Below are 27,753 nucleotides of genomic sequence, written 5' to 3'. Positions count from 1 at the left end.
CAGGGTTTCAGAAATGCCCTATGGGTTTTCTTTTTTGGTGGAGGGGGGAAAGAAGCCCCTGCTCTTAGGGGAAAGAATGCTGTAACAGCAAAATATATTTTGGCCATTTTTGAAGGAGGGCAAAATTAGGAGATCAGCATCTTTCTTCTCCATTTTGGCTGATGTAAATAAGCAGTAAATTTATTGAGACATCCGGTGCAAAACTGGTGTGAGAACAGAACTTTGGGTCTCGTGTGGCAGCTTGAGCAGATGGGTGCTTCTTACTATTTCTTAAAAACTGAAATGACAGGGAGATTAGGGTTTAAAAATCACAGCTTCTGTCGCATGCATTAATTAAAGGGTTTTAGTGTAATAATTCTATCTTATTGTTCCAGAGCATACGCTCAGCTACTTTCAATTTTTAAAAGTACTCGGCCCTTCTCTGGGAGCCACGGCTGTTTGTTCAGTTAAATTCCTTCTGATTAAAACTCCCTGAATAGTCATTGCCTTCATATACCGAGACCAGCTCTGTTTTCTCTATGCTACACTGATAATGGGGTCACTGGGAGATTTCTGAATTACAAGTTCTAACCGAAGTTATAGCGCTTCAGGGATGCTTCGCTGCTCACCACAGTCTGATGCGCCTCAAAGTACTGTTGGAGCACTTGGGGCAGTGGCTTATACATTTCTATTTCTGACTCATTTTGCTCACAGGGGAAGCACTGTAGCAATTTTGGTTATTTCCTATCAAGTCCAAAATATCACCATACTTTTTAATATGGAAAAAAGTTCGAATCCAGTGTCTGCAGTGATCCAGCAGTACTAGCATTTTTCTTTTTTTTTTAGATATGCCTCCAGTACCCTGTCTTTTACTACTTTTTCCCTGCAAAATAGAAACCTGCAGATTTTTCAAATCTGAAAACGGCATATATCAAGAGTACAGATGTAGCAGCAGTGTAGGTGGTCCTCCTCTGGGGTCCCAAACTGATAGGTTGTGACAAGATTGCTTAAAGAAAAAGGTCCTTAAAGTAACTGTCACGCAAGTGTTATTTAAAAATGCCAGTCCTGTGAACACTGTGGATTTGTTACTGGTTTTGCTTCTTCCAACAAAGCTTGACATTCCCTGAAAGAGCAGATGTTCATGGAACGAACTCCTTCTGGGGAATTAACTAATTAAGAAGGTCGAGCTTCTGCGTTCTTCCAAACCGTGTATCCTGAGGCTGCAGTGTGGTGTCAGGGCTCTTCCTTGGCAGTGCTTGATAGAACACGTAGGTTGAGAATGGGTCAAGACCTGTAATTGTCTGCCAAGCTGGTGATCCTTGTGGGTCGCTTCCAATTCAGAATGTGATTCTGATTCTGATCTGGTGCTGGAGTTCAGTAAGGGAAGAGGAAAGAGCTGCCAGTCCAACAGCTTTCCTTTTTCCTTTAACTGATGATCGAATGTGATGGAGGTGGCATCCGTTTCCAGCAGTTTGCTGGGGAGCCTGTCCTGCTACCAGTTCAGTGAGAGAGTAGGCAGACTTGTTTTATGCTATCTCTGGCCAGCATCACCTGATAGACACGGTCTTTGCATCTGGGTTATGCAGATACTGTCATTAGCTCTGAGATGGACTTAGTGATGAGTAGTAAAATGATGAAGATCACAAGTTGTGTATCTCCCTCTTTCTTTCTGGTTTGTGTTTTGTTTTTCTTTTTAGTTTATTTTTTGGCCAAGCTTGGGAAATGCCACTCCCAGGACTTGGTAGCAGAACCTCGCAGGAGCCGAGTTGTTGTTCTTTGCCTCATTAAGTGCCACAGCTCCCTGTAACGAGCTATAAGCTGTTAGAGCAGGCTGATCTATCTTTAGACTGTATTGACCCATTATCACCCTGAGTCTTCATGTCTTAGAGGACAGGCCATACCAAGTAAGGGATTTCTTAGATCCTCTTAGATGCAAGAAGAAGCTTGGTTAGAAGAGGTATGTTGGCACCCACCTGCAGCAAGACAACCTTGGTAAAAGGGGCTATTAATCTGTTTCTGGCTCTGGCTGAATGGAAAACCTCCTCAGAGGGAATTTCAAAGAGACACGAGACTTGTTCAGTGGTGGATCTCCATTTTGAGGCTGCAGCCATCTCTTGCAGAGAGAGTCTGCGGAATAGAGAAAACTAAATTGGCAAGGATTTGAGTTTGAGGCAACTGGCAGTGGGATAGAGAAACTCCTCACAACCCCTCCAGATGCCTTTCAACTTGGATTATAGAGCCCGTCAGCCTAGAATTTGAAGGCAACTTTAACTGGGCTTATTCTGATACTTTAAATTTCTTGTACTTAGTTTTAAAATGAAGGTTAGAAAAAGTTTCATGAAAGCTACTTAAAATGAGTCTAAGATCTAAATATGCTTATTTTGAAAGTACTGTTTGTAGCAGTGTGATACTGTAATGTTTAAACCACTGCTTTCCACAGAAAAGAATTAATTTATTGTGATTCATTAATGTTGTTAGACAAAGTATTGCCTTGTTTTTCTGGGTTTTTTTTTCAGCCTAGTAACAAGATGACTCAGATAGTAACCTGGATAATTGGGTTACATAGAAACACTTCTATTAAAAATATAGGTTTATGTTCTTAACATTACAGCTTGAATTTGCTACCAGTAGCAGTGGATCAATCTTGAACCAAAATAGGATATGCATAGAAACTTCAGCTCCATTTTAAAAGGCACTTCTCATTGTAAATACAGGAGTAAACCACTTCAGTAACAATGCATTTTTTAGGTAAACCAAATTAAGAGATTTTTAGAAGAGCAGCTATAGTACTTGCACATTTGATTTGTTTGAAAACAAGGATTGTATTTTGCCACAATATTAAAAGTACTCCATAATCTTAAAAGTTTTAAGTTGTTTCTGTTGAGAGGATTTCCAAGGTAAAACTGTACTTCACTTTGAAGTCCAATACTTAGCATCAAGAACACTTAGCACAATGCAAGTGCCAGTAATATTCAGCTCTGTGAAATTCTTGGTAGTTTAATTAAAGTCTGAATTTTATGTTTAGGTTGAGGGAGCATGAATTTCTTGGGCAAGAATTACTGCCTAAAGGAAGTGTTTCGACTTTCCATAAGCACAAATATAAAAGTATAAAAATTGAGAAGAGCCAAAGAGTAGAATTCAGAGTTGTTGGGGGAAGGAGAAAGGCAAGGAGAATGTAAAGTGCTGTTTGTTTATTTTAAATTTACCTTTTTTCATAATGACTGGGACTTTTTTTTTGCCTTACACAATTAATAAGAGCTTCGCTGCCACTAGTTAACTAGAGTGAAAAGAAGGAATAACCAGGCTACAAACTCTGATCTAAATACTCAGCATTAGTGAATGACGAAGACTAGATATGGTGAGGAGTTACAATCAGTATGACTGTTTTCAGTGTTTTATATCTTCAAAAACTGGCAGTGTACCAACTTATTAAGTTTCCTGTCCTGGCCAGGGCAGGTGATCAAGGAACCACAACTGAAATTAAGGCAGAGACTTTTATGTAGAGAGTTGGGTCAGGTGGAGGACAAATCTTCTCAGTTAGTTGGAGCTAAGAGACACTCTCATTTCTGGGTAACTGCTCCTCCTCCAGAGGATAGAGAACTTTAATCTCAGAGGGATTGAACAACTTTCTCATGGTTGTTTATGGGACTAAAGTATGTAGTAAACCCAAAAGCTGTAACTTGGAATGTCTTTGGTTGCCTTTAACTGTAAAACCATCCACTCTCTGAGATACTGTTGTTTTTTTTTCTGGTGAAGCAGAGAATAGAGCAAGACAAAAGAACGGAGAAAGAGTACTGATGACTAGCAAGAAGGATGAGTTCACAAGATACTTGAAGGGTGTGGGAGAAAAAAAGTCCAGAAGGCATCTTTGTAGTTTTGATAAAGGTAAAAGGTATTACACCTATGTAATGAGCTTTTCCACAGGCTAGGTAAAACAGAAAGGTAGACAGGAAGATTCAAATAGGAAAGGCAAAGAAGAAAAGTGTTGGGGTAAAGTCCTTTAGTGGGAACTTGGAGGAGATTGAAAGGTTGACTTGGCTTTGTAGTTAGTGGAAAGTGCTTGCTGCTGAAATCTGCATGCTACTGTGGAAGGTGGCTTTTGCACCTGAGACTTTAAACACAGACCAGGGCAATCCAGACACCATGCTAAGGATTCCCTTCTCATGGGAAGCCTTCTTGCAAACCCCAAACAAGATGAAAAGGGATATCTCATAACTTAGAATTTGTTAATTATAGACAAAAGAAAACTTTAAAGGCTGCTTAAAAAGAAAAAAAAGAGGAGGGCGGGGGAATTGTCAACAGTGAGCTTGGGAAAGCCAGTATTTCATCAACAAATATACAGAATTAAGACAGAGCCTAGGAAAGTCCCTGGTAAAACTCTGTTCTCATTTATTTTGCTGGAAACTTTCATTCTGAAATAATAAATTATGTGAACTATGTCTAAATCTTTAAACCAGGCAGGTTTTTTTTAGAATTTACTTTGAAAATGCCGCTTTTTATTAAACTTTACTAAAACATCCTTAAACTGCATGTTCTGACTTTGCTGCTGTTGCTTTCCATTCCTAAACAGTCAAATGAAAAAGTGCAGCATCATGGAAGAGTCCGTGGTTTGTTCTTGATAGACTGGAAGTGAAAATAGGTGCCAGAGAACCAAGTGCACTTAGCTGCCCAGTGACAAGTACAGTTTCCCTGTGAGGCAGAACACGATGAAATGTGTTTGTCTTCTGAAAACTGTGCCTTGTGAATGAAAGCATATGAAATATGTTTTAATGCCATAAAATAGGAGTACCCAAAATCTTTCATTGCTTCAAAAGACCTAGCCCTTTGTATCAGGACTTCCTCCCCTAAATATTTGATTTTTTCCCCCCCTTAGAATTGAGTTGGCTCCGTTTATCTTTTTCCTAGTCTTCATCTTGAAGTTGAATTCAGAACATAAAAATGTACTTTTTTTCTCTTCCTTGCTACATCGGGCAAAATCTGAAGTTTTTATTCATGTTCCCTCTCCACACATTTTGAATTTAATAATGTGTTGTTACAGCATCTTAGTTTGTTCTCCTATGACTATAAACCAGCAGTCTGGAGAAGTGACCTGGTTGCAAATGTTGGCTACCATCTCCTGGTAGCCTGTTTTCTTGTACAAGTTACTGCTCGTTGGTTTACTTTCCTGATAGCTGTGTGTAAGTGAAGCTTCTCTCACTCGTAGAGCATTTTTTTAATTGGCAAGAATGTTTTCTCAATTAGCACTTGGCAGGCAAAGGTTTTTGCATTTGTGAGGTCTTTGTATTTTCTTCTCCATGTTTCTGTATTTTTCCCCAGTGGCTGCACTAGGAAAGTTCAAGCAATCCTTTCCTGCCGAGAGGAGCATGTGGGCTAACTGATTACCATACATTAAGGACACTGAAAATAAAGACAGAGATTGGCATTACCTCATCCTACTGCTGAAAGCCCAAACTTTGTCCTGTTTTGACAGAGATTTTTCTATGTAGTAGGGATAGTGAACAAAAGTCAAAACCTCTCTGTTAGAGGTTTTATTTTCCTTAAAATGGATGCTTTTTTATCATCTGCAAACATGGTGCTTACTGTAAAGTCACCTGTATAAACCTCTTGGGGGCTATTTATTGCAATGAAGTTTTGGTTTGAAAAAAGAAGAAGAAAAGGAAAAATGCTATTATACAGTTCATTATGTAGAAAACCCCTAGTCTTTCTGTAATTACACCCCAAATTACTGGACCAGACACAGCTTTATTTTCATCATGGCGGCAAACACTTTGACCTAGGGTGTCGTGATCAAACATGTCAGCACACCTCAGTCCTGCGGGGAACATTTAAATTCAGGGGATGGAGCCTCTCTTTGCCCACAGCACACTGACAGGTGCCCTGTACTTGGTCACCAAATGACATGTGTCCACATAACACAGAATCATAACAGCATGTCTGGGTTTGGTTATGGATGTCAGGAGAGATAAACTCAGAGTGAGGACCACGTTTCCCAAATTCACAGCTGGTGCAAGATGTAGTGGGAAGAGCTGTGGGATGCTGGCTGCCCTTTCCCAGTCTCATGGCTCTTTTGGCTCTGCGAGGTGGTTCTGTCTCCATCCTTCGGAAATGTGGTGGTAGGTGCTCACACCTGTGGCAGTGACTCCATCTGCACAGTCCATGTAATGAGCTCACATTCAGTGCAGGGATGGGGCTGCCCCGAGCGGGTGGTGAAGCAGGGAGGAATCCCTCTGAAGATTGCCTCTGTGGGGAACTGTGTCCCCTGTAGCACTGTTTGTCGCTTGGAGATGCTTCTGTGGGGTAAGCCTCTTTTTTTGATTGTGCTTGTTTAGTGACTTTTTGTTTTGTTTTTGAATATTTTATTGTATTTTTTCCCCAACTTGGTGGTGTTCCCCAGAACAGAGGACTCAGCTGAGCCCACAGGTGCCGATAGGGAGGAGGAGTTCGTGGACACGGAGGGGAGGTTTCTGCCTGTGCTGGGTCAGTGATGCTTAGAGCTAGTGGTCCTGAACAGCAGCTATGGGAGCACTGTCACCTCTGGGCTTTTTTTACTGGGGATTTTTTGTTCTTTTGTTTTGCTTTTGGGTTTTGTTTGTTTGTTTTCGGTTTGGTTTTTTGTGTTTGTATTTTTTATTCGTTTGGGGGCGGTGAGACCCGGGCAACATCCGGACTAGCCCATCTCCAGCACACACAGACGGTGCCGGTGGCTTGGGAAGCGGCTCCAGGGCTCATCCGCTGAGCGGCGGCGCCACCTGGCGGCGGTGGGCGGAGCTGCCGGCGCCGAGACCTCCCCCCTCCCCTTCCTCCTCCTCTTCCTCCTCCTCCCTCTCCTCCTCCTGCCCGGCCTGCTCCCCGGCTCAGCATTCCGCGGCTGCCTGGTGCCAGCTTGCTGCCGAGCCAGAGGCTGACATCGGCGTCCAGGGAAAATAACTGCGCCTTTAGTGACAGTGAAAATGCCAGAGCTTTCTTGTAGGCGACGTCCTGTGCAAATCTGATTTACCTGGGCTGTTTGGGGACCTGCGGTGGGGTTGTCGGTGGTGGGGAGTGGTCGAATATGCTGCCCGTGGTGATAAGCATGTGGGGTGGGACCTTAACTGAGCGCAGGTGAAGGTGCCAAGGTGAAGAGCACCTCAGCAGTGCTGAAAGCGCATGACTGAACTCCCGGAGATGGGTAGCTCCGTTGGCTATGTAACCTCCCTTGCAATGGCTTAAAGTCCCTTTGGAAGCTGTGTGTTTCTTCTGATTAAAGAACTAAAGCTGAAATCTGCCCGATGTGATGTCTGTGCAGTAAGGACTAGTTATCACCTGGACCTTGTGTGTAGTCAGGTGTGTGGGTGGATTAAGTCACAGATTAAATGCCTCTTAGTAAATAGATTTAAAATGCCTCTGACTTCGAGGAGGATTTTCAAAACACTTTTATTTTCATGACATAGACCTAATCTGTATCTTTGTCAGAGTAGCTGTATTAGTAAGTACTTCTTTGTGTGGCACTACTGGGGACACACACGTGCATGCACACACAGTCTTTCTGAAAATATCTGGGCAGACATCTGTTTTTCTACCTTTTAAGAATCTCAATTAACCAGATTAATTTCTCAAGCCCATTCTTTTTTAGGAAAGTTTTATTTCTGTCTGGAAGCAGTCTTAAGGAGCCAACTATGGTTAGGATGGGGAGTGGGTGTCCTACCTTGTAACAGGAGAGTGTGGATAAATGGCAAGTAAGTGATTTAAGCGATCTGAGGAGCTCACTCTTTATTGGTAATGTAATCTTTTTTTTTTCTCTTTTCCCTCTCACTCTGTGGAGTCTTATATGGGTAAAAACAGACCCCAGCAACTGATTCACAGCTCAGGCAGTGGGGTGGGGGGTGGTTTGGTTACCTCAGTTCCCCTCATCTCTCCCCAGTGTGTCCACTCCCCAGTAGAGTTGCTCTGACCAGACCCATCGTGCACTGCTGGGAAAGCAGATGGCCTTCCTGAGTTTCCAAAAAAATCAGGCCCCTGTAAGTCCTGAACACTGGGGAATAATTAACACTTAAACTCCTCAGGACAAGAAGTGTCAGTACTGCTCCTTGCAAAATTACACCAAGCCACAGCCCTTGCCCAAGAACCAGTGGAGTTGGTTCCTTGTTCCCAGTGAGATGCTCTTCCATCCTGCCAGGTTTGCGTATCTGAGCAGACAGGCTTTGCACTGAAGTGGCAGACACCTTTCTGTTTAAGGACACCTCATAAATAACTGATCACTGACATTTTAAATTCTTCCCTCATTAATCCCATGGCAGGTGCAGGGATCTTTCATGCTGCTTTCTAGGGGCTTGGTCTCAATATGGAGACAAGAGATGTCCGTGAGGTTAACAGAGCTTTTGGCACAAAGTGGTGTTTGCAAGATGCTGCAGGTACATGTGTAGAAGTTTGGGGGTTTTTTATCAAACCAAGTTTGTAAGTTGCCCTTAATTTACTTTCCTTTTCACTTGTAAAGAATGTAATAAAATGAGTGCTGGGGAAAAGAAAGAAATCTGAAGTACTTTCCAGCTTTTCTGGATGTAGGTATTTGGTTGTTTGGTTTTCTGTTTTTAATCCTTTCGAAAAGGAGAAATTCCAAATTAAACCAGCCTGTGGCAGTGTTTTTCAGCATTTCTTTTGCTTCTGCTGCGTTTAAAGCTTAAGCCTCAGTGCTAATTGGAAAAGTGGAGAAGCTTCCTATGCAGTACGTGCAGTAGTTAGTTTCAGATTTAATAATGTTTTAGCATTTTCACACAGCTGTTATTAAAATGAGTGGGTGATATAAATAATCATGGCTCACAGGTGCAGAATTACTGTTTCGTTGTCTATGAAGCTTATTTTAAAAGTGATGTGTTTCTGTTGCCATTTTTCAAATGGATTTGATTTCTCTTCCCCATCCTCTTTTAGCATAACAAAGTTTCTATTATTTGAAAGATTCATTAAAACACGTTTACAGCTGGTTTTTCTTTTTTCAATACCATCTTTGAGACATCCTCTTGTCTCCTGACCTTTCTGAGTTACATCACAAACCCTGGGATGACTCTCATCTGACTTCCTTCCTAAACAGAAGACTTCCTCTGTCTCTTCCACCAGAGATTAATAGATGCTTTTATTTATTTATTGTATCTTTTAAATGACATCTTGAAAGTTACTTTTCCCCCCCCCCTTACTCATTTTTCAGATTAGTAGGACTTTAAAAAGTAAGAATTTAAGCGAGCCCAGAACTTTGGTGTTTTCTCAAGCTCTCAAATTTATCTCTCGCTATAAAAGGAAAAGTGTCAGGAAAAATACTAAAGCTCCAAATCCCTTTTAGAGCACATTTTGCCTGAAGACAGCTGCCCTTTCTGCTGCTGTGCTGGTGGCAGTATGTTCCAGCTTGCTTTGTCTATTAGCTCTTCAAGGGGATTATGGAAGTTGCCAGTAAATGGCTGATGTCTTTAGTGATCTGCATAAGGCTGTCACAGAGTTGTTTCAAGCCAGGTCTGAAAGGCTGTTTACTTTGCTGGAAGTGCCTTCTGTAGTTATTGTTACCTTAAGGGAGGACACTGGAAAGAAAGGGAAGGCGAAAGGAAAGGCTGCTTACCTAGCAATTAACCACCTTGCGAATACCCCTGTCCTGTCCAGTCAATAGGAGCAAACGCTGCCAGTGGTGAGCCAGAGGGTGGTTGCGGGGGAGCTATGTCTGGCAGGAAGGACCTCCAGCCTCTTCTCTTGAGGCCTTTGGCTCAGAACTGCAGGTTGTGTGTCACGGGTACAGGGCCTTTGGTGGCTTTGGCTGAGTGGCCAAAGGCTGCCCTTGTGCCTGCAGTCATATCTGTCTCAGGAGCTCCGCTTCCCTTTGGTCCATCCAGAGCAGAGCTGTTCAAATCAGCTTTTGATCTGTCAGTAGCTTAGAGCCTTCTGCAGAGTTTCCTCAAGGTAGCAGGGCTCAGCCCCTCATCTCCTGCTGCTTCCTTGCAGCACCGTGTAAAAGTGCTAATGATGATACAGCAGTGCCACCCCTTACCAAGGGCATCCAGTTTTCAGTGATGGTCGTATAATCATAGTTCGGTCTATCTAGCCTATGTCTTGGATTTGATATAGTTTGCTTCTTTTCTTATTCCAGCCCTATTTTCTTCCATTCTCTTTTCAAAGTCCTATTTCCAATGAAGGACTGAATAAACATTTGCACAACAAAGCAGATTTTCTGACCAAGTACTGTATAACTAATGAATCTTAAAATTCTCGTAATACTTACAATCCAAGTTCCCCTTTCTGTCATGTGCTACTGTATTTTATGTGGTGGGCATGCACAGTAGAGATTCTTGACTGCCTTAAGTCTGTTAACAGAACCACCAGCCATGGTAGCGTGGCCTTCAGCAGGAGAAACAAGGTAAATTAGGTCATGCAGAGCTCCTTATTTCCGTAACTGTTACCTCTGTTACCACGCTGGGCTTGCCGGCTGTAGCTTAGGTATTTCTTCAGAATGCTAGCTGACAGCACAGCTGTACCCTCTGTTTTTAGACTGAGTAGCTGTAGTAAAGGACTTTATGATGAATGGCAATATGCTACCCGTGCTTAACAAATGATAGGAGAAATGAAATATCGGATGAGGAATGTTAAGCTGTATGGGATGGCTGCCAGTCCACAGTCTTGGCATGGAAAGCCTTTCTCCTTAATGCACTTGAAGGAGGAGGAACAGGTGGTGGTCAAGAAGACGCTGTGGAGCAGACATTGTGGCAAATATCACTATCGGAATGAAAGGGAAAATCTCCGGGAAGATTTACAACTGTTTGGGTCTATGTTTGGAGGGGCTATACAGGCAAGCTGCCACTTGCTTAAAAAACCCTGAGTCATAATTTTCCATCTCCTCTACAAGTATTTTTGATGCATCAAAGCCAATTGCACTTCTCTTTCTGTGCCTTAAACAAAAAAAAGAACCAATATCCAAAGAAACACAACAGCCCTTACCCAAATCCAACCCTCTCAAATTTAATTATGTATCCTGCTGTGTTAATGGTCTTATACCCTTTCTTTTTCCTCCTTCTACCTGCACCAAACTTCACAGGCAGGGCCACACATGGAGAAATGCCTAGCAGCTACAGAGCATACTGGAGGTACTCTGCCTAGCTTTTGGACCAGTTCATACTGTATTGTATTAACTGGGAATTACGACAAAGCTGTGTTAGAGTCAAATTGGTATCATCTGGCCTAATCACTTCCTAATTTTGCAGAGCATTCCAGGGGTTTTATATCCCATAATTTTCTTTAAGTATATTATGAGCAGCAACATTTAAGGCAATTCCAAATTGTATGGTTTTCATTTTGGCAAGCCGTCTCTGCAATGTGTGTTTGTATTGGTTCTGTGTACGTACTCCTCTCTCTCCCTTCATTTTACCCACAGTTTTTAGATAAGTAGTTACTGTTCCCTCACTGCTTTCCAGGAGCCAGACTTTTCCACGTCCAGTGATGTGGAATTGTGAAGGTGCCTGTACATTTTAAGCCAGTGTAGTGTCTTTGCTCTGGTTTAGCCCATGAGTGGGAGTTACGGACCCTTTCTTCTGCTTCAACTTACGTGCTTGGGCTTTACATTTCCTAAAGGAAGAAAAGCTGGTTTGAAGTTTTGTGAGCTGGGGACAAAGTTGCAAAAGCTGTGTATAGCGTGGACCACTTGTTGAAGAGACAACATTATTATCACCAATTAATAAAACTGTCCTAAGACTATACGTGTCTTCTGTATTTCTAAAAGTGCTGTTGTCTCGGTGCTGTGGTTTGCCTGGCTGTAGTGGGCGCAGCCCTGTGTGAGATAGGAAGACATCCAGTTGCTCTTGAAGCTCAGAGGGCAAAGAGGGGCTGTGGGCCCTCACTGGGAAGTCCAGTCCCAAGTCCCAGAAGAGGCTGTGGTGGAGATGCAAGCAGGCTGTGGCATCAGCATGGGGATCAGATGTGATGGTTGCAGCCTTGCTTTGTGAGACTTGTCAGACTGGTCACCTGCCTTCAGCTCTTTAGATAAAAGACAAGCCTTCTTCTCAAACAGCAAAAACCCCACTGAGTTCTTCATTACCCTTGGGTCAATCTAGTGTGGATGAAGGGTGAAAAAGGCACTTGGAAATGCTGTGATAACAGAAGCTACAGCTTCACCTGCAGATAAGTACATGTTATTTCATGGGGCTTTTCTCCTGCTTCTGGGCAGAGAATACCTTCATGGACCTCTGTGAGAAATACACAGGTAAAAGGATTAGTAAGTCATTACAAGCTCTGCCGCTGCCCAGAATTCCTATATACCAGGAGGAGATGCAGAGAGATGTGGTGAACACTGGAAATGTCTGTGGCAAGCTGCCAGCAGTAGCCATTTTACCCACATTTGCACTTTCACTTCATTACGTGCTCTGCTGTGGATGCTTTCCTTCCTTCACCTGAAAGTCTGTGTTGACTCTGGAGGGGCTGATACCTGGGAGACAGATCGCAAAGCACCTGCCTTAGAAGAGGATTTGTGTTTGGGCTTTAGCACGAAGCTTTTTGGACTTGATGTGCACTGGTGTGAAGCTGAGGGTGATGAAAAGATCCTGTGCGAGGGGATACTGGAATAATTTGTACGTGGAGCTGATCTTTCAGCCAGTTGGCCTCTGGGGGGCTTGTATCATCAGTACCCTAGATAACAACAAACCCAAATATTCTTCAAGAAAACATTGTATGCAAGTGGCTGAAGAGAAAAAGTTCACTGTGAACTTTCAGGCTTGTTCTTCAGTACGTAACAGCATGCACTTCAGTCTGACAGATTTTGGACTTGACACTCTTTCCAGCCTAGTTCCTTAGTTACTTTGTTGGTGTCTATTCTCTTGATTGTGCTTGAAATTCCAATAACATTGCTGGCATTTGCATCTGTGGCTGTGCGGATGGTTTCAGGCCTCCATCTTCTTTTGGGGGGAAAAAAAATCTTTGAAGTGTGACATAACTGAAGCATTTCTGCTGTGCAAAGGAATTTGTGATTTTACTGAGCTAGGGAATACCTTGTAGGAAGGGGTCTTTTATGTGCTATACTATTACTGTTCTCAGATTCAGATTTCACTCATTTTAAAAGGTTAAGTTTCAAATTTAATCAACTAAAAATTTTCTGCTTTTTTTCAGTTACTCTGGTGACATTTCAGATTCTTTCTGAAATGCAAAACTAATGCAGTATCTTTAATGATAATAACACTAATATTCTAAAATAATTAAAAAACCCCAATATGTGCAGTCCAGAATTGAATAAACTTTATTAAATTAGTTTGATGATTGCTTATTGATGTTTTTTGCTGTCTGGATTGTAAGAGCTCTGTGGGTTTTGTTTTCATAAGCAGCAGGTGTCCTCATGGACAATGCTGTAGAGATTAGTCAAATGGAGACTGGGGCACATTAGAAACATCAGCTGGCCTGTCCCTCTTTTGTCGCCTGCAGTATCCCCCAGTTCTGCAGAGGAAGGGAGATGGGGCCCTTTAGCCATTTACATGCTCAAGGCATGGCCAGTATGGGGCATTTGACAGCAAGGATAAAAAATAACTTCCAGGTAACCTTAGAAATTGCAGAGAGTAAGTTAGTGAAATTAAGGAAATGGGGCTTTGAAATAAATCAGTATATTGTTGTTCCAGGAATAAAGGGAAGCCTGGGGGGAAAAAAAAAGGTGCAAGAAAGCTAAAAAATAGCATGATCATTAAAAAAATTGAATTAAAGGCACCAAGCATTATTTATGTAATCATTGTGGCAACAGTGCTAGTACTGTTTGGGAAGAAAATAGTGTAAAAAAGCTAAATTTTTTTACTCTGAGGTGCCTGTCACAGTTTAGGAATGATATTCTCCAGTTTAGTACTCTTACTAAAATCATGCAGCCTCTCCTTCCCCCCTCCAGCTGGAAGCACAAAAGGCAAAGATCACAGATTGAGATAAGAGCAATTTACTGGAAACAGCAATGAGATAAGAAAAGGAACAGTAACAGCAGCAATATTAATAAAAAAGGTATAAGACAAACGATTTACACAGAAAACCTCCAACAGGAAACAAATACTAGACAGTTAACAAATACTGGACTGTTCTACCTTGCCATGTTTCTCCACCAGAAGGAACACAAGCTAGAAAGTCTCCTTTCCCACCCCTGGCAATGACTTGAGGTGGTATGAGTAAAGTTAGGGTCCTGTCCATTCCTTCTCCTGGCTATTGCAAAAAATTAACCCCATCCAGACCAAAACCAGGACAGTGCGTCAAAGAATTAAATTTTTTTGGTCAGATAATTATTTTCACCCTGGGCCCACTCCCAAAAAAATAGGGATACAAAACTGCAGTTCTTATCTTGTGAGATCATGCTTTTTCGTAGTCAGGATCCTTTCCTAAGAAATACTCAGTTGAAAGTAGACAGTTCCCATCATGCATCCTTGGCCTGAAATTATTGGCTATGAAATTCAAAAGTCAATGAGAAGTCATTTTAGGAACTATGCAAATGAACATGTAGAAAAGGATAATGAAGACCATGAAAATGAACATGTAGAAAAGGATAATGAAGACCGTGAATGCAAACTGTACCAGAGGGGTGCTGTGTGGAATGGCTTTACTCCCCTTTCCACCTCACATAGCCAAAGGGAAACCTCTGTGGGGTGGGGTGTGCTGGCTGACTGATAAACCATCTGTATCAGCCAGCATCAAGAGCTGTGTTGGGTTTCTGCCCTGTTAAAAACCTCAAACCTCAGCCAAAACCACTCACTGTCAATTCTAAAATTAGTCCGAGAGAAAGCAAGGATATTAGTTGATCGTGTGCTTTCTGCCCTTCCATATCACTCTCTTACCTGCTAACTTATATCGTCCTGCGGTACTGAGTACTCCAGTGTAATCCTTGGTCATGTCTTTTTTCTGAATTATTGGGGAACTGGTGTAGGAGCCTGTGAAAACATCTAACAACAGCATGTAAAGCAAGATGAGCTTTGCAGATGAGAAGCTGCATCTCCTAGAAAAACAGCATAACATTTTCTTCCTAGTATCTCCCTGGGGCACATGGCCTTGTGCTGCAGGAAAACCTAAGAGGGTTTGTAGGGGTTGTCTCTCACCTCACGCCCACTTTGCCATCACACTGGGGATCTGCTGAGTGGTGCAACTGGAGCAGAAAGCAGGGGAGGTGACGGATAGCATGTGGAGTATAAAAACTAGACACACAGGCAGTTAGAACAGGGGCCATGGCTTTTTTAAGAGACGTCCTCTGCAAAACAGATACCAGGTCTCTTTGAACAGCCTCACCCTATGCTAAGAGGATAAACCTACTGCTAAGGAGGGTTGTGGGCTCACTGTTGAATGCTCCGGGAGTCCTTTTCTAAGATAACCACATAGGGAATTAGTATGAAAGGAAGGCTGTTTTTGGCATATGTCTTATGCTTATAAGGGGTTTTGCTTTGCTGTGCTGATAGAGCAAAGGGAAGGAATAAGTCATGTTTTGTGCCTCCCTGTGAAAAGGAGGGATTTTTATGCATTGATAATCCATGTTTTGTCCATATAGGTTTTACAGTCCAAGTGGTGTTTCACCTCTTCCTTTGACATTTATTCTGCAAGCTGCAAATGTATATAATCAGGCTGTTTTTTTTTTCTGTTCATCGTGAGTTTTTCTGCATGCAGGTGTGTTTGATTGTTGTTGATAGACTCCAGTGCTCAGGATGACATAATTCTTCTGGAGCTTGGTGCTTCTGGGGAGGCTGCAGACGTTGGCCTGTCACCCTTCCACCTTCCCTCAGCAATGTGAGGGACACTTAACTCTTTGTCTTTATTTTCTGGTGGGTTACTTTTCTGTGGCAGTTCTCTGAACTCCTTCTGACTTACCTGTCATTGCAGATCTGCATAGATATTCTCGGGGCATAGACTGTTTTTTGTTGGACCTTCCTTTCACAGGATAAAAGACCTGATTTTCTGCTTCAAAACTGCTTTTTCCTTTTTTCCTCTGCCATTTCCCACTGTTTTGTGTTTACTGTGGACTTTTACATAGTGCCCATTGCTATGGTGTGTATATGTTTATATAGATATTTTTTATATGTATATATATACATATGTATACAAAACAATGTGACCAGCAAGGCTATCATGTGTCTTCTTTAGAGGGGTAGTTTTATTTTTATAGTGCTACTTTTATTTGTGAAAGCTGAGTTGAAGAACTTCATCTAGTACACTCATATTTAACTTGCCATCTATTGTAACATCTGTTTTTTTCAACATTACTGCTTCCCAGATTTTTCCCTCCCACTGCATGGGGTTTTTTGGATCATTTCCCTTCACTTATCTTAACCTGCTTTTTTTCCCAGAATGAATCTCATTTGATTATTTTGAGACTGCATTTCTATTCTTTCTGAGTCCCTGTGCATTATTTCCTTGTCCCCATTTTTGCAGCTTCTCCAAATGTGATGTTTCCTGGAGATTCAAGTTAGCATGCTGACTAGAGTCTCTTCTGGATCATTAAAGAAAGTACCAAGTGAAATAGAACCCAGTACAGGTCTTAGCAATATTGCAGCTTCTTCCAGTGTTATCCTTTGCTTTTATCATGATTTATTTGCAGCCGATTTTCAAATCAAGCCAAAGCATTCATCTCAAAGTGCAAATCACTATCAAATGTTTACTAAATTTCAAGCACATCACATCTGCTCCTTTTCCTTAGATTCCTAGTGCTATAACACTAGCCAGAAAAGGGGCCTATTTCTAGCCAGTTTTGCTCTTCTGAATAGAAATCACGGTTTCATTGTCCTCAGGCTTGTAGCCTGGTTTACTTTATAGGAAGCCTCATGAATTAAAACAGCTGTGCAGCCCATTGTGAAATTCAGTTTTGTGGAGAAACAGGGCTGGGAAGAAAACAAGGGGAGTTTACATGTGTAAGGGGGAGAAAGAGAGAAGAGGGATATGTGTGTGACAGGAAGAGGGGAGTCACTTATCTGCATGTGTAAAGTCAAGTCACTGAGGGATGGCAGTTAGGAATATTTCTGAAGAACTTCTCAAATCCCTGAATGTTCCTGTGTTTCTAGACAATGACTTTCATATAGTTAAGTGCTTTGCACTGTCCTGCTTTGCTTTCCTGTAGCATTCAGTGCTGTTGATATTTGAAGCTATGGCCAAGACATGAGATAACATCAGCAGCCACCACCTCCTAACTGGGCACCTTGGAATGTTCTCCTGCTTTAGCTCTTATCCAGGTATCTCTGACACAGAAAAGCCATAACACTTCAGACCTGTGGTAAAAGGACCTTTCTCACTCATAAGTACAACAGATAAACAGCTGTTCTGGGTAAGAAACAAAGGAATTGAGGCAAATACGAGGAGATGACAGGGACCGTAGGATAAAAAGTGAGAGGATACTTAGCCAAGAACTCGTTCAATGGGTAATGTGAATTATAGTCTCTGGAGATCAAGCAGAAGGCATCTCATTCATGGCTTTTTGCTTTGACCTGGCCATAATAAAATCTCAAAAGTTTCTGGTAACAGTAGTACCTGCACTGCGCTGGTTAGAACAATATTTTATACCAGTGATTTAAAAGGATCGTTAATACACCTTTTCAACTGGAGCAATTGGCTGGAAGCAGACAGAAATAAATATAATCTATTTTTCTAAAAAGGCTTTACCTATATTATTGGGTTGCATACCATCTTCTCTTCTCTTGCCTGCATCCCTTCCTCCACCTGGCTTTTGCTGCCTTCTCACTGTCCAGCCTGGACCACCTGCCATGATGGGAAGGATGGCACGTGGCAGTCTGGTTGTTGGTATCTGTAGTATCAGGTCCCTGGTGGAGAGCAGGATGGGGCTAGGGGAAAAGCATAGGGTGTGTTTTGCACTGATGAAGAAGTCTGAGTTGGCCTGCAGGTGAAAATTGTTTCTCTTTTGGTTTTGGGTTTTCTTGCAAGAAGTGCAGCTTGAGCAATTAGCACAAATACTGCTACTGAGGCTCCTGATCTAAGCTTTAAGATTATTCCTAGTATGTTTAGTACTGTTCTAGTGAGACATCAGAGGAATTGAATCTAGCAAGACATTATGAAGAGATGTTAGAAACTATGTTTTGTAATAACCTTACAAATTTTCATATAATGTACTGACAGCTGCCTTCAGCATTGTGGCAACTGCAGGCCTACCTCAGAAATGCCTTTCTTGTTTTCCTGCTTTGTGTTAGATTTTCCACCTGGAAAATCCCTTTTTCTTTGTTGACTGCACTAAAGAAATAGGGCCAAAAAGACTGTAACCACCTCAAAGTTTGCAGTCCCAGCTTTATTTGGGCACATAGGACTGTGATCTCTCCCTCTGCTTTCTCCTCCTCCCTCCTCTCCCAAGTACCTAAATCAAACAGTCCAGACCTAAAGACCAAGCCCAGACCTAACACATGCCACCTATCACGATCTGTTTGACCTTGCTCTCTGCTGTAACAGCGCAGTACATGGATTTTGACCGAGTCAGAAAGTATCAAGGAGTATCTGAGATATGCAGAGCAACCTGGGAGTTGCACATGTCTGCTGATGCTCCCCTTCATCATGGCTGCACAGGTGGACCAAGGAGTAGGGGGAGACTTCCAGCTCTGCAGTCCCAGGAACAGGACTAGCAGTGGTCTCCCATTTCCCTCCTCTGCCTGCTCTGCTCAGTGTAGCCAGCAGGTCGGTTCACTGTCCACTGAGTACTGCTACAACCAAAGGATTTGTTTTTGCTTTGCTTTATTATTTAATACAATGATAAAAGGAACCACTCCTTGTGATCATAAAGAGAAGCCTTAAAATCTTATTTAAGAGCACAAATATTCTGGGTTTTGACAGATATGGTTTGAAAATAACACAGATGTGCGGTGTCAGATTTCACCACTGCATGCAGTGTCTTTGTTTCAAACTGTAATTTTGGTAAATTTCGTTAATAGTGCTGGGCATGTGCTTTCCCAAAACCTTGCCCCCTGCAACCCAGGAAAAAAAAAGTTTCTGGGTTGTGGTTTTTTTTCCCCCCTGAATATACCCCCTTAGAGAGTTTGAAGGGAAAATGATCTTCGCAGAGTGAGCATTCAGCCCCGAAAGGCTACAAACCTATGGGTTATTTTTAACCTAATTACCTCGAATTAAACAAAAGCTTAAAGATTTTTTTGCTTGAGTTGAAGATGAGGGCAAAGAAGGCTTTATTTGCAGAGCAACTCTAGCCAAGAACATGCTTCTTCCATTGCACTGTACAGAATAATGCCTGTGGCAGTGCACTGCAGTAATGAATGGTGCTTGATTTTCTGAAGTACTGGCTTTTATGAGTTGATGTGAGAGGATACACAGCTCTAGAGCAGTTCACTCCTTTCCCCTTCTCACCCCTCCTATGGATGCAGTGATCGCTTTGGACTGGTGATGTTTTAGATGGAGCATGGTCTCCTTACACTTGCCTGGCAGTGGCTCATTAACTGCATGTTAATTGAAACTGAAAGTTTGTCAGATGATTCAATTCAGTTACATGTTAAATGGATTCAGTGCAGTAAGCATTACTGCTGTGATGAAAATCTCTGTGGAATTGATTTGTGAACTGATTTGGAGGGATTCATTGGCTTCATCAGCAGCTCTGAGAGGTCGGCATCAGGAGAGCGAGCAGACATAGCCATGCTCCCAGCAAAACAAATCCTACTCTTCTCTTTCACCGTAAACAGTTTTAATTACTGCCCAGTGTGTTCCCTTTCCAGGACATGTGTTAGATAAATTTACTCTGGAGAGCTGAGAAGTGAAGAAGAAAATGAGAAGAATTGAAAGTCTGTTTTGAATTCTGTAATCTAAATGGCTGAAATGTCTAATTCCTTATCTTTCAGTGGGTCAAGCAGTCACAAAATTTTCCTAAAGTTTGTTTCAAACATGAGCATATGTTACCAAAAAAAACCAAGGGAAAAAAAAATCTGCTTTAAACTGAAGGACTGAAAAATCAAAATTTACATCCTCCATATCTCATCTTTTATACTTGGCCACTGCGAAAGCCCCTCTTAAGTTAGGAATTTATTCTGTATGCTGTACCTGCTTATGTGCTTGGTTTCTGTGTGGAGCCAATTTTTATTGCTGAGTTATAAACCCTTTGAAAATAGGGGCTTGTAATGGAAGCGCTGACAGACCTTTAACTAGGTCAGTTTTATCTGGCTCCATTATCTTTGCTTTTGTTAAAGCATTAAATGGTTGCAGATTTGTTTATTTTTCTCGCAGTCCCAGAATTTTAACATGGATATGTTATTGTTTTTTCTTCAAAATGTCATGAACACGCAGCATTAGAGAGTTTATCCAGACTCTGCAGTCATCTTTAAAAGTAAATTGAACTGTTGTGTCTTATTTCAAGATTTTCTTGCTTATAAAGTACATTTAGTCTGTAACATGTCATTGCAAAACTAATACCAAAATTTCCTTTTTCTCTTGCTATCTTATTCTAATCTTGAATTCTGCTCTGTCTTCTGAGCTCCTTTCTGTGTAAAATGACAATGATTTTTTTTTGTTTGTCCCATTCAGATGAAAAGCCATACCACTGCAACTTTCCTGAAGAAGAAACCCCAATGATAACATCTCAGTTGGATGAACTCCCAAAGCTGGGAATCCGCAACGCCAGAGAAAATGAGGCCAGGGAATCTAAACCAGAGATTCCTGCCCTGATGTCAGCACTGGAGAGTGTCATCAAGGAACCCTTTTCGAAATACCAAGGTTCTGCAGACATGAAGGTGCCAGCATTTCATCACAGCCAGGGGCTTCCTTACTCCAGTCACATCGCTAGCTTTGCTTCGGGTGTGGGCCAGACATCTTCAGACGTGGTCATGGACTTGAAAACATCGCTTGAAGTGCAGGCTAGTCGTGCTAGAAAAACTTTGCTAGACTTGCACAGGGAGCATCCTCTGATAGAAAAAGGTGCTGAAGCTCTAGAGGTAGCTCCACTCGATTTGAGTGAAAAATCAACAAGGGATAATTCATGCAATAAATATCTGAATACATCCTTCCAGGCTGCTTTAATTGTCTACCCATGTCCTTTCTGCAGTCACAAGACCTACTACCCAGAAGTCCTGTGGATGCACAAAAGAATTTTGCACAAAATCAGCTGTAACTCGATGGTACCCCCTTGGGTTCAACAGAATGGATTCAAGAGTATTAAAAACAACCTGGTCTTTCTGGCAAGGAGTGGGCGCACTGGCCCCCCTCCTGTTCTTGGTGGTAAGGAATGCCAGCCTTTGCCCATTGCCAGATTTACGCGTACTCAAGTGCCAAGTGCATTACCAGGTTCCAAAACCAGCTCTCTCTCTGTTGGGATGACTGCAAAGTCTGGTAGTACGCATCAGTCAAAGGACAGTCATGCCTTCAGCCACTGTGGTCCACGCTTATCGGGTCTGGATGCATACAGACAGCCCAAGTTAAATCATTCCCAGGAGCAGTACAGCATAGCAGCACAACAAAAAAGTAAATATGAAGCAAATTCCAAACTTATGCAAATGGGAACCTATAGTAGAAGCATAACGCCTACACAAACAGTCATATCCAGGCCTAGCACACAGCCTACAAACAGTAAGCAAGTGGAAAAGTATGTGGTTCCCCAGGGAAGTACCGGTTTTGCCCCTGCAGGTAAGCACTGTGCATCTGACTCCATGAAGGCCAAATACAACCCACCGCTGCAGTATCATCCTCTGTGTAAAAGCGAGCAGTACACTAAACATGAAGAGCCACCAGTGCCTCAGAGAGAGTCTCACATGAAGGCTGGGAATGAGATGAGGACATTGGCAAACTGCACAGCGATAGCGCGAGCAAGTCCGGTACTGCAGCCCCAGCCTAGTACCGTGGGAGTTTCTCCAGCTTTACACTCCAGCAAACAGGATGTGGGATCAGATGTGCATGAGAAACATTTGGACATTTTAAATATCTTTAAAACATACATTCCAAAGGACCTTGCTTCATTGTACCAAACCTGTGGTGCCAACAGCCCTGCCCTGGATCACACAGGTAAGATTTTTACAAGCCCTTCCATAGCTGAGGACATAGGCTTGCTTGTTCCTGCTTCATTCAGAGCCACGACATACTGTTTCCCAGTTTTTCCCTTCTCTGCCTTTAACGGTTGGGATTACAAGTTCATTGTTTTTATCATTGCTGGATAGGCTTGAATAGGTTTGTTTACTGCTCTCTTAACACTGCAGCATCCCCCCTTGTGCACTGTGTGACATTGCTGTCACAGGTTAAATGTATCTGGTTCCACCTGGAGTACTGCTGTTCCTTTGTCCTCTTGCTTCAAGCAGGCTAGAGTTACACAGATGTGCTGTCACTGGAAGATCTCCCTGATATGCTGGTGCTGGCACACATCATCATCTTTTTGCTTCAGGCAAAATAAACATCCTCTGGGGCTTATCTGTGATGTTATTTTGGAGGTTTTGTTCAATTTTGTCTGCAAACAAGTCTTCCAACAACAGAGAGGAATAATCACTTGTCGTTGTCCTTTGTCTTCCTTGACAAAAGTCTTAAGATCTTCCTTGTCCATGTCAAAGATTGCAACCTATTTTTTAAATGAGTCTTTTGATCTGTTTGTATGTTTATAATTAAAAGGAGGTAGGGCTGAATACATGCCTGCTAATTCACATAAGCAGAAAAGTCAGTTGTGCAAATAGCCAGTTTAAAAGTTCAGGGACTAAAAAAGTTCAACTGCCATGTTAAAAAAAAAGAAATCTATGTATTTACATTTGAAACCATACTCTTCTGATGATCTGCCAGAATTAGTTTGTCTGAGTGGAAACTGAAAATCATGCTGATTGACTACACTTGAGGTGGAGGTGTGTCTGTAGGCGAGGAGAATGGGAGCCAAAGTCTCACCTCTCACCATTTATAAACCATTCCAGTTTTTTATACCTTTCTTCTCTTTGTAGAAGTTGTGCAAATAAACTCCCAGACTGGTGTTCTAGTGTCCTTATCGGACATAATGCCCTCTGGTTTGTCAAAGTATGTGTGAAATGGAGCTTGTGACCCCATTTTGCAAGTGGCACGAAGTCCAGGACATTTGGAAGCTGGTAGTCTAAGGACAGCTATGGTGTCTAAGGACACCCAGAAGGTGTGTGAAAGTTGACCACTCTGGTAGCTGTAAGGCAAGGAAGGAGCCATAATGTTTGATCAGATCTTGGTAGAAGGACCTTTTGGAGAAGACAGGAAGACAAGATCTATCTAACATAGCCCATGAGATGCACCTTTAAGCCACTCTGTTGTCAGCTTTGCTCAGTCATTTAACAAGTAATGCTGTGTAGGGGGCAGCTGTTACTTATTGAGCAGATCCTTTTGCAGGTGGTTAGGGGCTACCTGATGATTGTAACGAACCCCAGGCTCCTGGTTTTTGTTAACGAAGCAGGAGAGGATATGCTCAGTTTCCAAAACTGCAGGGTTTTTTTTTTCCCCAGTGCCTAGGAATGTTGTCTAAAGTTTCTCCCTGCTCACTTCCTGCTTTAAATACCAATGAATTCACCACCAACTTGGGGTACCTTCATATGGGTGCCTACTTGATGTTATTTAATATTACATTGTGTCAACCTGCTCAGCAAAATCTTACTGATACAGTGAGCTCCCAGCCGTGTTAGGAGGGATAGAGAAAAACAGTAAAAGCTAGGAACTAGAAGCTGACTTATTGAATGCAGGCATCAGAAAATTCATTATGACTGTTGGAACAAAGTAAAATAGGGGAAGGGTTTCCAAAGAGGTCTCTCTTTACCTGCTTTTTAAAAGAGGGATTTTATTGGCAAAACGTTTTTGCTGTGCAGTGATTTCCAGAGACACTTTAACTGGAAGTTATTTAGTGCCCATCTCTGCTTTGAAACCTCTTCGTTCATTCCAGGTGTTTTACAGCAATCAAGTTTTCAGAATTTGAAGCCTCTTTTTTTTTTTTTTTAATGTAGCTTGTCTTCATTTTATATACAACTTCCAGGTTGTTGATGTTTCTCCAAACCAGTTGGCATGATGGCTGTTTTTCGTAGCACTCAAATAAAAAGCTGCTTCAGGCAAAAGGAACGAGATCCTACCAAAAAAAAAAAAGAGGAGGGTAATTGAACTTTGTCTGAAATAACATATGGCCCTAGATAGGCTGAGCCCTGTGAGTCAGTATGCATCATACAATTTAGCCTTAATCTCATAATGTGAATATGGCAATCATGACATGAAGGACAACCAAAAATCCTGCTTAGGTATACTATTTGTCATGTTTTTCCCCTCAATGGAATGTTTGTCCTTGGAAGAGAGTTGTTGTATGTACTGTTGTGATACAGCTGCAAACACAAAGCTAGCTGTACTTAGGTTAGTTTGTTTCACACTGCCCAATCTTCCCAAATGCTTGTAGGGAGAATCTTACTGTTATCTTTAATAGTGGGTATTTATTTTGTTTGTGATATTTACAGGAATTGCCATATTAGTAAAGGCTGGGTTATGGCAGCAGATGCACTCTTTCTCTGGGTCTCCTGTGAGACCAGCTTTGAGCATCGATTTCTCAGGAACTCCCATTCGGATAGTCACGTTCGTTTACCTGTAATTTGCTAAGACCTGTAGTCATCCACCCTCTCTTGTTCACGTATAGGATAACCTGAGTGATGACTCATGGGGGTATTGCCTTGTGGCAGTGATGCCCATGGCTCAAAGCTCTAAACTATCAAAAGCCTTATGGTGCTGCTTAGGAAATACAACAATGGCAAATATACCTGGAAGTGACGCATTTTTTCCACCTGCTTTTTGAATAACTACCGTAAAGTGAGAGCTAGGGAGGGGTTAGATGAAAGTCTTACACCTACTCATCTTCGGCATTCATACAGGGTACGTTGGCTTACAACAGCATCCTCAACCTTCCCTCATGCACGACTCAGGTGGGAGTGGTGCTTCCATGAAGGCTATTGGATTGGGTCTGTAATGGCTGCTGAGACAAGTGTATTCACCTTCCACAGAGGGAGACGTGGGTTGTAGAGGGATTAAATCTCTTTCCAGAGGTGTCAGAATGATGACCTGAGGAAACTCTCCTGGGCTTCATAGGAGCTGTTCTGCCAGTCTCTGCCTGTCCAGTAGTTGGCATGGGGCAGTCCAGCAAAGGCTACACCTGGTTTCTCAGGACAGCTCTTTCAGCTTTTTGCTTTCAAGTTTTCAGCTACAGTTCTGGCCAGTGAGGGGAAAATGCTAGTAATAGATCAGAAAACCTGCTTTAATCTTGGCTGCCTTACAAGGCAAATCTGTCTCATTATAGTACAGTAAGGCTCTCATTGATGTGTGATTCTTTTTTTTAATATTATTTTTTTGAGGTTTTTGTTTGTTTGTGTTGCTGGGTATACCCGATGGGGATTTTCTCCAAAATCACAATCTTCTATTTGATTCCCAGAAACTTAATTCTTGGGAGCAGGAGTGTTCAAGTATATTATACAGACTGTGCTGCCATCTGCAGGAGGTGCTATTATAAAAGAAAACAACAATTTGTGAGTGGGGCATTTGTTTGGGGTTTTTTGTGGTTTTGTTTTTGTGGGATTTTTTTTGTTTTGTTTTGTTGGGTTTTTTTTGCAACCAGACATTTCTTTCCAATATATGCTCTGGTGAAAACCATGACAGGATGCTTGGTGTCATAACAGCAGAGTAAATGGCAGCTGTCTTCTTTTCCATTCGTCTTTAGGTGCAGCATCCATATTTTGGATGAGTCCCCTGGCATCCTGCAGTTGATTTTTCAGTTGTGTGGAGGGTTTTGGTTGCCACTTTTTTGTTCATAATTTTATTCTTTTTAACTGCTGTAACAGGGAGGGGAATATGAAAGAAAAGCTGAAACTTCACTTCTGTTGACAACCCTCTCAGAATTTCTTTAAAAGCCAAAGTATTCCAGTGGCAACTGGAAACATCAACTCTTTTCCTTCCGAAGAGGGCGTTTTACCAAAATAGAAAAGATGATGTTCAAACATAATTTTTTTTTAATAGTAAAAAAGCCCAATAAAAGTCAAATGTGTCTTTTTTGATCAGCAGCAAAAAGACAAAGACCAGCCCTTTAAGTCAGATGCTGTAAACTGACCTTTGGAGAAAAAGGAGAGGTTTGAGCGGTTTTCCACAAATGCTAATGGCCTAGAAAACATGTTTACCCAGGGCTGGGGGAAGGCTGCTGCGCTGCTACCAGCTCAAAATGTCCGGAATGACACTTTCATTCACAGATGTCTTTCGTCTGTGCCTCAGAGGTCCAGGGTCAAAGCAGCACCGGCAGGCAGGTAGGCAGGGGCGAAAGGTTTGATCAGTCTGCGATGGCTCCGCTCACTCTGCATTTGTCTCTGAGGTATTGCCGCCTGGGGGGGACAGTCGGGCTCTGGTCCTACTCACTTCCTATTATCCATGTGACTTGTCTCCGCCACGCTGGAGTCACTTTGATTTGCCTGATGTACTGCTTGACAAAGCTGGGTGATGGCTGAGAAGTGGATCCAGCTGCTCTGAAAAGCGCACACCTGACATGCCAGTCCTGGTGCGGGCACATCATGGGGAGCATTTTTTAATTCAATGTAATTTATGCATTCTTGCAGTCCTGTGTGTGCCTGGCCTGTCAGCCAGTGCCTAGATGAAGGCTGACAGTTGTCATCCAGGGCCTGAAGGTAGCCTCACATAATGACACATTAGACATACTAATGATGTTTTCTTCTGGCATAATGTTTTCTTCTCAACTTTCCTCTCTCCTCTTTCCACCCCCCCCAACCCCCCCTTCCTCTCCCCCCCTCTCTCCTGACTACAGGGATGCTCAGGACACAAACACGCCAAGGAGACTGTGTCTGCAGAGAATGTGGAAAATGCTTTACCCAACCCAGTCACCTCAGGACTCATCAGAGGTCCCACACAGGTACCTTTTCACACTTGCTCTTTCTTTCTCCCTTTCCCACTTGCCTGCTTTCAGATTCTGCTAACAAAATACCAAGAATTACATTTCACATCCCATGTTAACCTGAGTAATTCCAATACCTAAATCTAATAGACAGGGTTTTTTTTTATGACTTTTGTTCTTGTTCTCCAGATATTGCTTACCTGATCCCTACCCAAACTCCATAAAATTGCAATGCATTTAAGATAACTCTGTTTGCAAATGTTTTATTTTAATTAGAGAGTAGGGTACTCAGAAATGAATATGCTAATGAATTCTGTTGCCACCAGCACAAATTGAAATCAAAGTACCCCTTTCAGCACAACATAAGGCTTTGTTTTGCCTCATCGTTGCTGTTGACAGGAACATTTTTGTGGGAAACAAGATTTTTCCTCAGACTGGTCAGCCCTAGCAGCCATTTTTAACCTGACACAATCTGTGGTTGAGGCTGGAGGAGCCTAAAGCCACCGGTGCCTTGAGACCTCCTGAGCATTGCATGAGACAGTGAGACTAGTGGGTTCCTCCCCAAAAGTGTGAATGATGCATACATAAGCCAGTCTGATGCAAAATGACAGAAGCCAAATGGTAAGTAATGCAAGAAGAGGGTCCCTTTACACATATACTGATAATTAATGTTGTCAGTGATTGCTTTCTTCAGCGCTGAAGTCTGAATTAAAAAGGGCAGTGGCCCTAGGCTGCCATTAGCACACTCTCTTACAGTAAGTGTTACGGTAAATTGGTATTTTCCGGCCACAGGCTAGTAGCTGGTGTCTTTTTTTGAACGTGGTTAATCTGTAATGGTCTCAAATAATATACACACACTAACGAAGCTTGAATGTTCATCTGTTAACAAGCCCCCTTGTTCCCACAGTGGTATTTGAGTCTAATGGACTCCGAGGTACTGAAGTTCACACCACCTCTGCAGATGCTCCAAAACAAGTATGTTTTACAATTAATTGGATGTTTGGTTTTTA

The 27,753-nt window shown here is 42.2% G+C and overlaps 1 protein-coding gene across 1 annotated transcript in view; it reads left to right on the top strand.

Moving 5' to 3' along the window:
• Nucleotides 1–27,753, top strand: part of ZNF516 (zinc finger protein 516) — a 99,304-nt gene that overhangs the window by 62,063 nt on the left and 9,488 nt on the right. Inside the window, exons 3-5 of the mRNA XM_017813308.1 lie at nt 20,431–21,900; nt 26,657–26,761; nt 27,651–27,718. Coding sequence (XP_017668797.1) covers nt 20,431–21,900; nt 26,657–26,761; nt 27,651–27,718 — 1,643 coding nt within the window. The remainder of the gene's footprint in view (nt 1–20,430; nt 21,901–26,656; nt 26,762–27,650; nt 27,719–27,753) is intronic.

The sequence above is a fragment of the Lepidothrix coronata genome, unplaced genomic scaffold (genome assembly GCF_001604755.1).
Source record: "Lepidothrix coronata isolate B3197 unplaced genomic scaffold, Lepidothrix_coronata-1.0 Scaffold40, whole genome shotgun sequence".
NCBI classification, from domain to species: Eukaryota; Metazoa; Chordata; class Aves; order Passeriformes; family Pipridae; genus Lepidothrix; species Lepidothrix coronata.
This window is presented reverse-complemented; position numbering and strand designations above follow the sequence as displayed.